Source organism: Meles meles, chromosome 1 (genome assembly GCF_922984935.1).
Source record: "Meles meles chromosome 1, mMelMel3.1 paternal haplotype, whole genome shotgun sequence".
In the NCBI taxonomy this organism is placed as follows: Eukaryota; Metazoa; Chordata; class Mammalia; order Carnivora; family Mustelidae; genus Meles; species Meles meles.
The window spans coordinates 145,481,591-145,495,203 of NC_060066.1; the positions used below are offsets into that span (position 1 = coordinate 145,481,591).

Below are 13,613 nucleotides of genomic sequence, written 5' to 3' on the forward strand. Positions count from 1 at the left end.
AATTAATGAACTGTTAGTCAGATTCATCAAGAAAAAAAGGGAGAGGACTTAATATCAGAAATGAGATATATTTCTTCATCAGAGAAATACCAAGGATTATAAAACACTACTATGAGAAATTATATGCCATCAAATTGGACAACCTAGAAGAAATAAATTCATAGAAACTTACAATATGCCAAGATTGGATAAAAAAGAAAAATTCTGGACTGATTACTAGTAACAAAATTCAATCAGTAATCAAAAAGGTCCTAACAAACAAATTAGGACACCAGGTTGATTCACGGGTGAATTCACCAAACATTTAAAGAATAGTTAATACCCACTCTTCTCCAACTTTTCCAAAAAAGATAAGATGAAGGAAAAGGTCCAAAAGCATTCGACCAGGCCAGCATTAACCTGATACCAAAATCAGACAAAGACAACACAAAAAGAGAAAACCACAGTCCTCTCTCTGATGCAAATAGATGCAAAAATCTTTTACAAGATGTTAGCAAACAAATTTCAACAATAAAAAAAGTATTTACCATGATCAAGCAGGATTTATTCTAGGGATACAAAGGTGTTCCAATATGCACAAATCAATCAACATAAGAAGTCACAGAAAGTATAAAAACCATATGATCATTTTGATAGATGCAGAAAAGCATTTGAGAAAGAATAACATCCATCCATGATAAAAACTCTCAATATAATATGTTTAGAGAGATAACCTCAACATAATAAGGCCACATATGAAAAAGCCACAGCTAACATCATACTCAATGGTGAAAAACTTAGAGCTTTTCCTCTATGCTCAGTTACAAGACAAGAATGCCCACTTTCATTGCTTTTATTCAATACAGCACTGGAAGTCCAGGCTGCAGTAATCAGACAAGAAAAAGAAATAAAATGCATCCAAACTGGTAAGGAAGAACTTAAACTGTCACTATATATAGCTGACATGATAATATACATAAAAAAATCTTAAAGACTCCATTAAAAAACTGCTAAAACTGATAAATGAATTCAGTAAAGGTGCAGGATACAATATTAATAAAAATCCATTGTGTTTATATACACTAATAATGAAGTAGCAGAAGAAGAGATTAAGAGAACAGTTCCATTCACAACTGCACCAAAAAGAATAAAATACCTAGAAATAAACTTAACCAGGAGATGAAAGACCCATACTCTGTAAACTATAAAACACTGATGAAAGACATTGATGACAACACAAAGGGAAAGACATTGCATGCCCATGGAAAATTTAATATTAAAATGTCCATACTACCCACCCAAAGCAATCTACAAATTAAATGCATTCCCTATCAAAACACCAACAACATTTTTCACAAAACTAGAACAAATAATACTGAAATTTGTACGGAACCATAAAAGATCTGAAATAGCCAAAGCAATCTTGAGAGAAAAGAACAAAGTTGGAGGGACCACAACCCCAGATTTCCAGATATACTGCAAAGCTGTAGTAATCAAAATAGTATGGTATTGGCACAAAAAGAGACACAAAGATCAATGAAACAGAACAGAGAGTCCAGAAATAAAACCATGCTTATATGGTCAATTAATTTACAACAAAGGAGGCAAGCATATACAATGGGAGAAAAGACAGTCTCTTCAACAAATGGTGCTGGGAAAAATGGGACAGTTACCAAAAAAGAAAGAAAGAAAGAAAGAAAAAGAAACCAGACCACTGTTCTCAACCCATACATAAAAATAAACTTAAAATATCAAAATATGAGACCTGAAGAAAACATAGGCAGTAATCTCTCTGACATCATCCTTAGCAACATTCTTCTAGATATGTCTCCTCAAGTAAGGGAAATAAAAGAAAAAATAAGGGCGCCTTGGTGGCTCAGTGGGTTAAAGCCTCTGCCTTCAGCTCAGGTCGTGATCTCAGGGTCGTGGGATTGAGCCCCGCATTAGGCTCTCTGCTCAGTGGGGAACCTGCTTCCTCCTCTCTCTGCTTGCCTCTCTGCCTACTTATGATCTCTGTCAAATAAATAAATAAAATCTTAAAAAAAAGAAGAGAGAAAAGAAAAAGAAAAAATAAACTATTAGGCCTACATCAAAATAAAAAGCTTTTGCACAGTGAAGGAAACCATCAACAAAATAAAAAGGCAATCTACTGAATGTGAGATTTTTGCAAATGATATATCTGATAAGAGGTTAATATGCGAAATACATAAAGAACTTACACAATCAACACCAAAACCACAAGTAATCTAACTAAACAGTGGCAGAGGAGCTGAATAGACCGGTTTTTCCAAAGAAGGCATATAAAGGCAGCAGACACATGAAAAAACGCTCAACACCACTAATCACCAAGGAAATGCAAATCGAAACCACAATGAGATATCACTTTACACATGTCAGAATGATTGGAATCAAAGAGATAAGAAACAAGTGTTGGTGAGGATGTGAAGAAAAAGAATCCCCCACGCACTGCTGGTGGTAAGGCAAGTGAGTGCAGTGACTGTGGAAAACACTAAGCAGGTTCCTCAAAAATTAGAAATAGAAACACCACATGATCCAGTAATTCCACTACTAGGTATTTACGCAAAGAAAACAAAAACACCGATTCAAAAAGATATATGCACCGTGATGTTTATTGCAGCATTATTTATAATAACCAAAATATGGAAGCAACCCAAGTCCACTAATAGATGAATGAAGATGTGGTATATATACACACAGTGGAATATTACTCAGTGATAAAGAATGAGATCTTGCCCTTTGCAACAATATGGATGGAGCTAGAGGGTATTAAGCTAAGTGAAATAAGTCAGACACGGAAAGACAAATACCATGATTTCACTTATAGGTGGAATCTAAAAAACAAATGAATGAACAAAAAAACAGATGCTTAAATACAAAGAACAAACTGATGATTGCCAGAGGACCACAGGGAGGTGAGTGAAATAAAGGGGATTAAAAGGTACAAACTTCCAGTAATAAAATAAATCATGGAAATAAAAAGTACAGCATGAAAAATATAGTCAATAATATTGTGAGAACATTGCTGATAGATGGTGAGTACACTTACTGTGGTGAGCACTAATATATGCAACTGCTGAATCATGTTATATACCTGAAACAAATATAATATTTTATGCTAATTACACTTCAGTAATAAAAAACAATCTGATATAAAAAATGAGCAGAGGAGTGGTGCCTGGGTGGCTTAGTCAGTTAAGTGTCTGACACTTGATTTCAGCTCAGGTCATGATTTCAGGGTCCTCTGATTGAGCCCCACTGGACATTAGGTCTGCTTAAGATTCTCACCCTGGGATGCCTGGATGGCTCAGATGGTTGGGCGTCTCCTTCAGCTCAGGTCATGATCTCTAGGTCTTGGAAAGGAGCCCCACATGGGACGCCTGGCTGGCTCAAAGGGGAGCCTGCTTCTCCCTCTCCCTCTGTCTCTCACATGAATAAATAAAACCTTAAAAAAAATTCTCTCTCCCTCCGCTCACATTCTTCCTCAAATAAATAAAATCTTAAAAAAAAACTGGGCAGAGAACCTGAATAGGAATTTTTCCGAAGAGGCACAAATGGCCAACAGACATATGAAAAGATGCTCAACATCACTAATCATTAGGGAAATCAAAACAGCAAGGATAACTCTCAGAATGGCTAGTTTCAGAAAGACATGAAATAAGCGTTGGCAAGGATACAGAGAAAAGGAATTCTCATGCACTACAGGTGGGAATAAAAACTGGTGCAGCCATTGTCAAAAACGGCATGAAGTTTCTTCAAAAATTAAAAATAGAATATAAAAAAATAGAAATACCTACCATCTAGTAATTCTGCTACTTCATATTACCCAAAGGAAAAAACACAAAAAGCTAATTTGAAAATATATGGGCCCTTATGTTTTTTTAAAAGATTTTATTTACTTATTTGAGAAAGGGAGTGAGCGAGCACACCCATGTGAAGGGGAAGGGGCAGAGGGAGGAGAAGAAGCAAGCTCCCCCTGAGCAGGGAGCCTGATGTGGGGCTCCATCCCAGGGCCCTGAGATCATGACCTGAGCCAAAGGTAGACTTTTAACCAACTAAGCCACCCAGGCGCCCCCATGCATCCCTATGTTTACTGCAGCATTATTTACAATAGCCAAGGTATGGAAGGAACCAAGTGTCCACCAATAGACAACTGTATAAAGCATATGTAGAATATTACTATGTAGTAATATGTAGAATATAGATTACATATATGTAGAATATTACATATAAAGAATATGTAGAGTAATGGAATATTACTCAGCAATGAAAAAGAATGAGATCTTGCCCTTTTCAACATGGATGGACTTAGAGGATATTATGGTAGGTGAAATAAATCCAAGAATGGCAAATACAATATAATTTCACTTATATGTGAAATCTAAAAAACAAAGGAATAAACAAAACCAGAAATAGACCTGTAATTTTAGAGAACAAACTTATGGTGGCCAGAGGGAGGCAGGTTGGGAGGACAGGCACAATGGGTGAAGAGGAGTGGGAGGTAAGTTTCCAGTTATGGAATGAATAATTCTGAGCTGAAAGGTACAGCATGGAATACAGTCAATGGTACTGTATGGTGAGAGATGGTAGCTATACTTGCGAGCACAGCATAATGAATAGAATTGTCAATTTAAAAATTCTGGAAAGCTTTATTATTTCATAATGAAATGAGGCACGGGTACCTGGATGGCTTAGTCATTTAAGCATCTGCCTTTAGCTCAGATAGAGCCCCACACCCAGCTCCTTGCTCACTGGGGAGCCTGATTCTCCCTCTCCCTACCGCTCCCCCTGCTTATGCTTTTTCTGTCAAATAAATACATAAAATATTCAGGAAAAAAAATGAGGAAACAGAGGCTCAGCGAAATTAAAGTGGCTCGCCTGGGATTACCAAGGTAAGTGATAGTGCCAGAATTTACACCTTGGTTTATAAACCTAGTCATTACATCTATCATATGAATTCATATACTAAAGCACATCGTACATTTTTGTAAAGATTTAAACTGTTTAGTAAAGAAGTTAGGTTTTATTTTTCAACTGGGGTAAATTATATGTCGATTTTCTCACCATACAAAAAAATCTGTAATGTCTTAGTGATGAAATTATTTACATTTATTGAAAACATCAGGGTAATTGTTGATGTACTTGAGTCGCTGAATAGGAAACACTTGTCCTAAGTGCTGTGCCATAATAAATCTGTTTCCATGGGTGAAACACTTAGGCTGAGCCTATTTTGCTTGATTAGATCCCACTGTTTCTCTCTCCAGAAACTCCTTTGAAGGTCAATTTCAGGCAGCAGGTAATGAGATACAACTGAAACGTAGAACAAACTTTCCCGAAACACAAAAATGTTTTGACAAGGTATAATAAGCATTAATCCCCCAAGTGAAATGGATAACAAGAGGAGAAGGGTGTAATCTTCATCAAGTACCTTGGCTTGTTCACCTCTTCGAGAAAACCAAGAGGTAAGAGGCGAAAGAAGGTAAATCTCGAAAAGCGCTTTTCCCTGGCAAACCAGCATCCCTGCTCCCCGCTCCCACGGGTCAGTTACAGAAACCTCCGCGCCCTCTCTCCGCCTCAGTGGTCTGACGGCAGAGAGGAGGCTGTAGACCGGCCGCCCGTTGAACAAACTCGAGTCACTTAGAGACACGTCTCCAAGGAGACAGGGTGTCAGTGACTCGCACCCGGTACTTTTGGCTCCCACACACCCTGACGGGGACCTTCTCTTCCCTCAACCTCTGCCACCAACGCTGTCAGGAAAGCTAGAACCTCCTTGTCACCCCGCCGTCACACTTTCATAAACTCCCTCAAGCACCTGACTTCCCTAACCAGTCCTCTTCAGGGTCCCCCCTCGGGTCTTGGCGGCTAATAACAAACTTTTCTTTTTACCTCTCCTAAGTCGGCCTCTCGGAGAGGAAGGAGAAGAAGGGCGTCCGCTCGCGCTCGGGTCCCTTAGCTACTCTGCCCACAGTCCGCTCCGCCCCTTCTCGCTCCCTTCCACCCTCGCTCAGGCTCGGCTCCCCCTGGGGGTGAGGCGCAGGAACCGAGCGCGGAGGAGGAGCGCGCATGCGCGCCGCGGGTGAAGCCGCTGGGCAAAGAACCGGAAACTTAAGAGACAAAGTTCCGAGCCCCGCCCCCCGCCGCGCTGCCCCACCGTCTGGCCCCGCGGACCCACGAACCGACAGATCCACGCACGCACGAAAATCTGCCCCGCTCCTGAGAGCGCCATGTCTGGTTCCTCCAGCGTTGCCGCTATGAAGAAAGTGGTTCAACAGCTCCGGCTGGAAGCCGGGCTCAACCGCGTGAAGGTTAGCGGGGGCGGGCGGCCGAGGGGGAGGGGAGGGCGGAGGCGGAGGGTGGGATCGGGCGGCTGATGTGGCCGGGATCCGCTGCGCTGGAGTCCTGCTCCCCCTTCGTTTGGGGAGGGAGCGCGCTCCGCGGCGAGGATCCGGGAGCGGCCAGCTTTAGAGAAGTGGAGGCACGGGTCGTCGCCGTGGCTTCGGGGTTGGTTAGTGCGCCCTTCCGCGACCAGGGCTTTCCAAGGCGGCTGGTCCCGGGGCTGAAATTCGGCTTTCCGCATTCCGGTCGCCCTTCTCTTTCCCTCCCTCTGCAGTGACTCGGTGGCTGGCTTGGGCAACAGCTGGTCCTCCGAGCGCTGTCCGCACCCTTCCAACTCTTAGTTTGCCAGACTCCACCCTTTCTTTTCACTGGACAGTTTTATCTGACTTACAGATAATTTAATTTACAACAGAATCTGTTTTCAAGTTAGAACGCTCCCAAACCCTCTACTTTTAATACTAGATTCTTACCTCCCGCTCTTCTTACCCATCGAACACATACTTGAAAACGAATTTTTGCAAACGCAAACTTCAGGTTAAAGAAGCACGTTTGTTTCCAAAACGTCCCCAGTGCCTAAGGATACCACTGGTGCCCTGTACAGCCTCGTTCAAAGCGTGCATTTCATACCTATTTGGCACAGTTTGCTGTGCTCTGACCTTGGGAATATCTGCTAGTTTGCATATCTTACTGATCAGAGTGGACAAGTCTTACTTGTTTTGCTGTCTGGTTAACACTGACCTTAGGGATTTACTTTGGGGAAAAAAACCTTTTGTGTGTGTTGGTAGGATAACCTGACATTGAAATGCTATTCCAAGTTTCTCCTGATTTTTAAAATCTAAGTAGATTGGCTTCTTTCTGGAGGAGGTCAGTTTACAAGTGAAACACTTCTTGTAATTAAGAAACAAGAATATAAATCATGCACCCCGTTGAAAGAAACAGCCAATTTCCAAGATGACTTGATTACGTACTTATTCCTGAGGCTAGTCTTTACTTCTCCCTGAAATGTTCTGTGGAGTAAGCTGCCTCCCATTTACCTATTTCCTTAAATAGAAATGTCAGGGACCTAGTTTACTCAGTTGTGGTCACCTCAGGACGGAGGGGAAATTCCCATCAGTTTTGGTGTGGGATTCCCCTCCCATCCTGGGCTTAATTGCTGTAGACTCCATTGCTGTTTGGAATCCATTTCTCTCATATCCAGATTACTTAACTCATCCCTGTGGTTTATGGTCAGTCTTGGCTGGATTTAACTCTGAAATCGAAATCAAATGTTAACCTTTACATTATCATTCAGATGTGCCTTTATCATAGTTGGAGTGGCTCAGGAAAGAAAAATTGCCGGGGTGGGGGGCGTAAAAAGGGGGACTGGTTGAAAGCAGTTAAGTGTTCAGTAGGGGTACTTAGTCCTTGTCTCAAAGTGAAATGGAAGCCCTCAGACAAAAGTACTGTGAGGGTTTCACCATAAAAACAGAGTGATGCCTGCTCCCTATACTTCAGTTCTTCAGGAGGCTTCCGCTCAGGAGCCTTAAAGCCACCATAGGTGATTTGGTTTTAGAGTTCTTTTTCATCTGCTAGGGGCTGTAGCAATGGAGGGAGGGAATTCTGCTGTGGAACTTTCAGTGAGCTTTTCTTTAAATCTGTTGTAAAGTGTGGTTAGTTTGATTTTATTTTGTGTACCTATTTTATCCATGACTCTGTGCTAGATGCTTTTTTGGGTGATCTTTTACTTTAACTAGCACAAGTTTATTGTTAAACCTTTGTTTGAGTACACTTGATAGAAATTTTCACAAATGTTTGACAAATCCTACCATATGTAGTGTGACCATACATTGTATAGCCAACCCAGGACACTTCTGAGTGAAAGAGGGCACTAATAATTTTGCCAGGATTATAGGGTTTCAACATCCTGGATGGTGAATATAATGCTTTAGGGGCTGGCAGCTTGTTTGAGTTTTGGAGCCTTTGTCTTAGTTCTCACTGCTTGGAATTCTGATTGGTTTCTCACTGATATTTACCTGTTTGTCTTGTCATTCAGATCTGTTTAAATGTCACCTCCCCAGAGACACCTTCCCTTAAGGCACATCTAACCACTCTTTACCAAAGAGTTCCTTGTCTGTATTTTCCCCTGAACTGTCACCTCCATAACAAGGACCTGGCTGTTCTTGGTATTCTCAGTGCCTAGAGTATATTTGGTTCATACTAGCGCTTGAGAAGTTTGTGAAAGGGAATTAGTTAAGTTGGAGCCTGCCTCCCCTTTAGGCAGAAAGTTAATAGATACTTTATCCTTACTGCTAGTTAATGTGAATGAAATCAAGTTTTAAAATTGTGCAGAAGATACCATGCATACCCCCCCACTTTAGCAATACCTTCTTTTGGTGGGTAAACAGGGTGGCCATTTTTTGTAGCACTTGGTACCAGGTATTACATACTACTTTACACAGTTGCTAAATAAACCTATGGAACTCATTATTACTCTGGACTATTGTATAAGGCAAACATACAGCTAGGTTTCAAAATTTGAGATTGATCTCAGGATCGTGTATTCTTTTACTAGGTAGATGTCTGGGCTACAGCAGTAATCTGGAGGATTTCTTCTTATAGAGAGTATTTGGATGCTCTTACCTCCCTTTCAAAGGCAAATGCCCAGCTGGACTGGACACCTGGTCTCACCCTCCTTGGGGACAGTTGAAACTAAAATGATTATTTTTCTCATCTTCCTAAAACCTCAAGACTGAGGATATTATATTCATTTGGGACATCTTTTAGTTATTCTTGTTCTACATCTGAACCATTCAGTTCTTTGTTTTGGTATCCTACATCACCTTATCAGGGTATATACAAATAGTAGACGTTTAAGTGATACTTAATTTCTTAAGTCCCATATGAGTGGCATTGCATATGTGTATGAAAATAGTTAAAATCACGTTTAAGCAAAGAACACTGCTTTTTAAAGGCAGGCGCTGCTCAGTGAAGTTATTAAAATAATTTGAAGTTTGCTATCAGCCTTTCAGTGGCATGACACTAAGCAGAAAGCTGTCACAGTTTTGTAACCTTAAACAGCAGATGGTACATAATACCAAAACAACAGAATGGTTCAGATTTAGAACATAATGTTCACGGTAACATTGCTTTCAAGACAAAGTAACTGTTGGCTAGAATTTTAACACATTTTTTATTGAATGTACTGTTTTTAATAAAAAGCAACATGTTGAGTAGCCTGAAGGTGGAATACCTCTGAAGTTTATTAATAAACTAGAAAGATAGGTTTTATTTTGCAGATATACTTAGATCATTTGATGCTTTTAATAAGCAAGCAAAAGAAAACCTACTATAAACGAATTCTCTGTACATGTAGTGTTTTGAGTATGAGCTCAGTATATATATGACCGTTGACCTTCAATTAGTATATATCTTCTTTTGACCTAGAAAAATGTTTACAAGGGCACCTGGGTGGATCAGATCTTTTTAAAATAAAAAATAAAAGTGTTTATTGCAGGTATTTCAGAGATTTGAAAAAACCTTCATTAAAACCTTCTTGCCTCTTCCCACAACCCTCTTCTTTTGTCTTTTACAGGTTTCCCAGGCAGCTGCAGATTTGAAACAATTCTGTCTGCAGAATGCTCAACACGACCCCCTGCTAACTGGTGTATCTTCAAGTACGAATCCATTCAGACCCCAGAAAGTCTGTTCCTTTTTGTAGTAAAATGAATCTTTGGATGGTAAGTTTCCCTAAGTATTTAGACAGTTTTTTAAAAAATCTGCAGTGTTTTTGGGAATTTTAAATATTACCAACTGATTTGGATTAATTCTGATGTCATTCCTCTAACAGAACCCAGCTATAGTGTAGCATAGCAAAGAATTGGGAGTTGGGAGTGCAAGAGAAAATCAAGAGATGGTTGAATAAATTGACATGGTGTTAACGTTTGTAGTGGGGGAACAACAGGTTTTACTCTTTATTCTTGTTAAGTAAAGATAGAATGAGGGAAATGAAGTGTATGAGTTCATGGTGGCAGGCAGTGGATATGATTTCATAAGATTAAGAAACTAAAGAATTTGCCAGTTTAAGGCATGTGTCTATATATCAATCTTTACTTTCCAGATCAAATGTCAGTGGGTGCAAAAATGTGTAATGTTAACCAAGAGATGTGACCAGAAAACATGCTGTGGAGAATTTAAAATGTAATGCAAGGGTGCTGCCTTTTATAAATAACATGGTACTTTAGTCAGAGATTTTTACTCACTAGTACTGACTTATGAGAAGCAACCTTAAATTAGTAGTGCTTAAAAAAAAAAAAAAACAAAACTGTGTGGCACACACCCTTTACAAACATTCTAACTCCTCAAAGTTCAGGAAGCTGCTTCTTAAAATACCATGTTACAGAGTTGTGCCCTCCCTCATTAAGCTTTGTAGATTTGGTAGTATCCAGGAAGGCAGCATGTTTCCAGTAAATAAAATGGTTAAATTGGTTAAGATTTTGAAACACCAGAAACCACCTTTGAGTAACAGGTTTTCCATGAGGAAGTAATTCTTATTAACAGCTTAACACATTCGTTTTGAATAATAGTTCATTGCCTCTAGCAGTATTAATTCTTCATGGCAGTTTTTAGAAATTTCATATTTTTATGGCTTACTAAATATTCTTTTTTAACCTCTTTCCCTTTGTATTTACTTTACAACGTGGTTTGTTTTCATTTGATATAAAATACTGTTAAGCCTGGCTTCTTAATCTGGGTCTGAACAGTTTCATTTTACAAAAGTCTATAGATAGGTGTTTAAATGACTTGCTCAAAGTTATAAATATAGCTAGGATAGAAACCCAGGTTTCAAAGTAAAATAATTGCTACTAATCCTGGCAGTATAATAAAATAAGTTTGTAGATACGATTTGAAACACCTTGGTCCAGGAAAAGGACATTTGGATATAAAAGTATTTCTGCTTAAACCTCAATATCTGCATATCCCCTTGTTCAGATGCAGATTCTCAATAGGTCTGAATTCTAGGGGTGAAGTATTTCTTACAGACTCTCAGGTGATATCGATGCTGCTGGTCCTGGGTGGTCCTTAGTGAAATGGCCTGGATGCAAAGAATCTACATTGAGTCTTTATTTTCACATCTTTTAAAAATATATAGCTTTTATAATTTAAATTAAGATAGTGTAGCTAATTTAGCAATAGGTAGAGTATAAGAAATATAGAAATTACCATGATCACACAATCACTGTTAATATTTATAATAGATCATAATAGAATATAATATTATAATAGATTAGATTTCAAGAGAAAGAAATATTTATGGGCTGGTTTACAAACACTGAGGATCATAATATGTACAGTTTTTATTCTGCTTTTAAAAACCACTTGAATTTTCTTATTTCATTATTTGCATTAAAAATTCTTTGTAAATGAGATTTTCAGTTGTTGTATTATAACTTAAACATCATTAAATATTGAGGTTTCCAAGCTTGAAGCTACATTGAGGAAAATATCTTGGTCCTCCTGTGTGTGTTTTACCTCTTTCAGATAAATTTCTAAAAGTAAAATTATTTAGGGATGCCTGGGTGGCTCAATTGGAAGCATCTGACTCTTGATTTCGACCCAGGTCATGAACTCAGCTTTGTGGGAAAGAGCTCCCCTTGGGCATAGTCGGCCTGTCCCTCTCCCTCTGGTCTCCCCTGGCTTGTGCTCTCTTGTTCACTCTATCTCAAGTAAATAAAATCTTTAAAAAAAGAAAAAAAAAAGTAAAATTATTCAATAAAGAATGACATTTAAAATTTAGTAACACTTCATAGGAGCAGGCTTTCCACCTGAACCTTGAGAATGCTCTTTTGTTGAGCTCTTGCTAAACAGTTCTCAGGTTGTTCCTTATTTTCTGCCTATCTAGTTCTTAAAATTTGCACTAATTCAAATGTTAATTGATATAAACATTTTGTTTTTTTTCGCCACTGATTCTGTTTAAGCTTCTTAAACATTTTTGATGTAAAATATCAGAAATTTTCAAGTAGAACCATGTATCAAAAAGAAATTTTAAAAAAGATGAACTTTCTCTCCCTTTCCATATAGATGTTACTTTCTTTTAAAGAATAACTATTATATTGAGATTTGTGCTGATCCATGTAAATTGTTTTACCTGCTGTAGAGTATTCAACAGTATGTATCAACCCTGGCTGGTTTATCTGTTCCCTTATTGAGTTACATTTAGGCTATTTCTAGTTCTTTGCTATTAAAACACCACTACCATCAATATCTGTGTACGTGTTTCTCTTTTATGTATAGGTTTATCTAGGCAAACGGAAATGAGACTGCATCTTTCCTTAGTAGATATAGCCAGACTCCTCTCATCAGTGCCAACTGCTCATTTTCTAGGGATGTTCAGATTTTTCTGAATTTTAGAGTTTTATATTAACTTTTTAAAAATTAGGACATAGAGTATCTTTGGGAGTGATCTTGGCAAGTTAATCTTTAAAAGCCCGTTATTTGTAAACCAGAAGTGATTTGTACTTCAGAGTGGTTATGAAAATTAAGAGGAGGTTACATTTTATATACCACAGAGATCTCCTGTTTTATCATTTTCCCCCTAGAAACCTTGAGATATGTCTGCCTTTAACAAAACAAAAAAAACCAGGCTTAGTTCGGGGCACCTGGGTGGCTCAGTCTTGATCTCATAGGTCCTGAGATCAAGCCCAAAGTCAGAGTCACTTGGATATTCTCTCCCATGGCCACACACACGCCAGTGCTCACTCTCATAAATCTTTTTTTAAAATAAGACAGGCTTAGTTTAATTGAAAGCACCTTATAAGCTGACATGTAAACAAATCCCCTTAAAGTAATAGAAAATGTATTACTTTTCAGAAGAAACTATTGTGCTTCGGTACTTTACCCTAATTCACTCTTTTCTTTTCCATTTCAGGTTTTCTAGACCACTTTTCATGAACCAGTGAATATTCAAAGGAGAACTAAATTTGAAGCCTGTACAAAAGCTTATCCCTGTAACACGTGCCATACTATAAAACTTTTACTTTTGTCAGTCCTTAACATCTACCTCTCTGAATTCTCATAAATTTCTATTCCATAAAGTTAATTGTTTTATATACACTGGCAGCAGCATACAATAAAATACTTAGTATAAACGTTTTTTGGTTCATTACTGGTATTAAATAGGCTATGTATTAATTTATTTTGAATACCTAAGATAAATGACAATTTCTCATTATTATTAAGAAGGGGTTAAGTTTTAGTGCTTTTTCCTACCAATCATCTCACAAAATTTTATGCCACACATTTAT

General features: G+C 38.5%; 2 protein-coding genes across 2 annotated transcripts in view; one reads left to right on the forward strand and one right to left on the reverse strand.

Annotated features, from left to right (window-relative positions):
• Window positions 1–5,979, reverse strand: part of SPATA1 (spermatogenesis associated 1) — a 53,321-nt gene extending 47,342 nt beyond the window's left edge. Inside the window, exons 1-2 of the mRNA XM_046019947.1 lie at window positions 5,884–5,979; window positions 3,047–3,091 (exon numbers count right to left, since the gene is read on the reverse strand). The gene's annotated coding sequence lies outside the window, so the exon portion shown is untranslated. The remainder of the gene's footprint in view (window positions 1–3,046; window positions 3,092–5,883) is intronic.
• Window positions 5,980–6,106: 127 nt separating this feature from the next.
• GNG5 (G protein subunit gamma 5) lies at window positions 6,107–13,457 on the forward strand. The gene is made up of 3 exons (XM_046019943.1): window positions 6,107–6,302; window positions 9,905–10,049; window positions 13,238–13,457. Exons 1-2 carry the CDS (start codon window positions 6,222–6,224, stop codon window positions 10,028–10,030), a joined length of 207 nt encoding a protein of 68 aa, XP_045875899.1. The 5' UTR covers window positions 6,107–6,221; the 3' UTR covers window positions 10,031–10,049; window positions 13,238–13,457.
• Window positions 13,458–13,613: the final 156 nt, after the last annotated feature.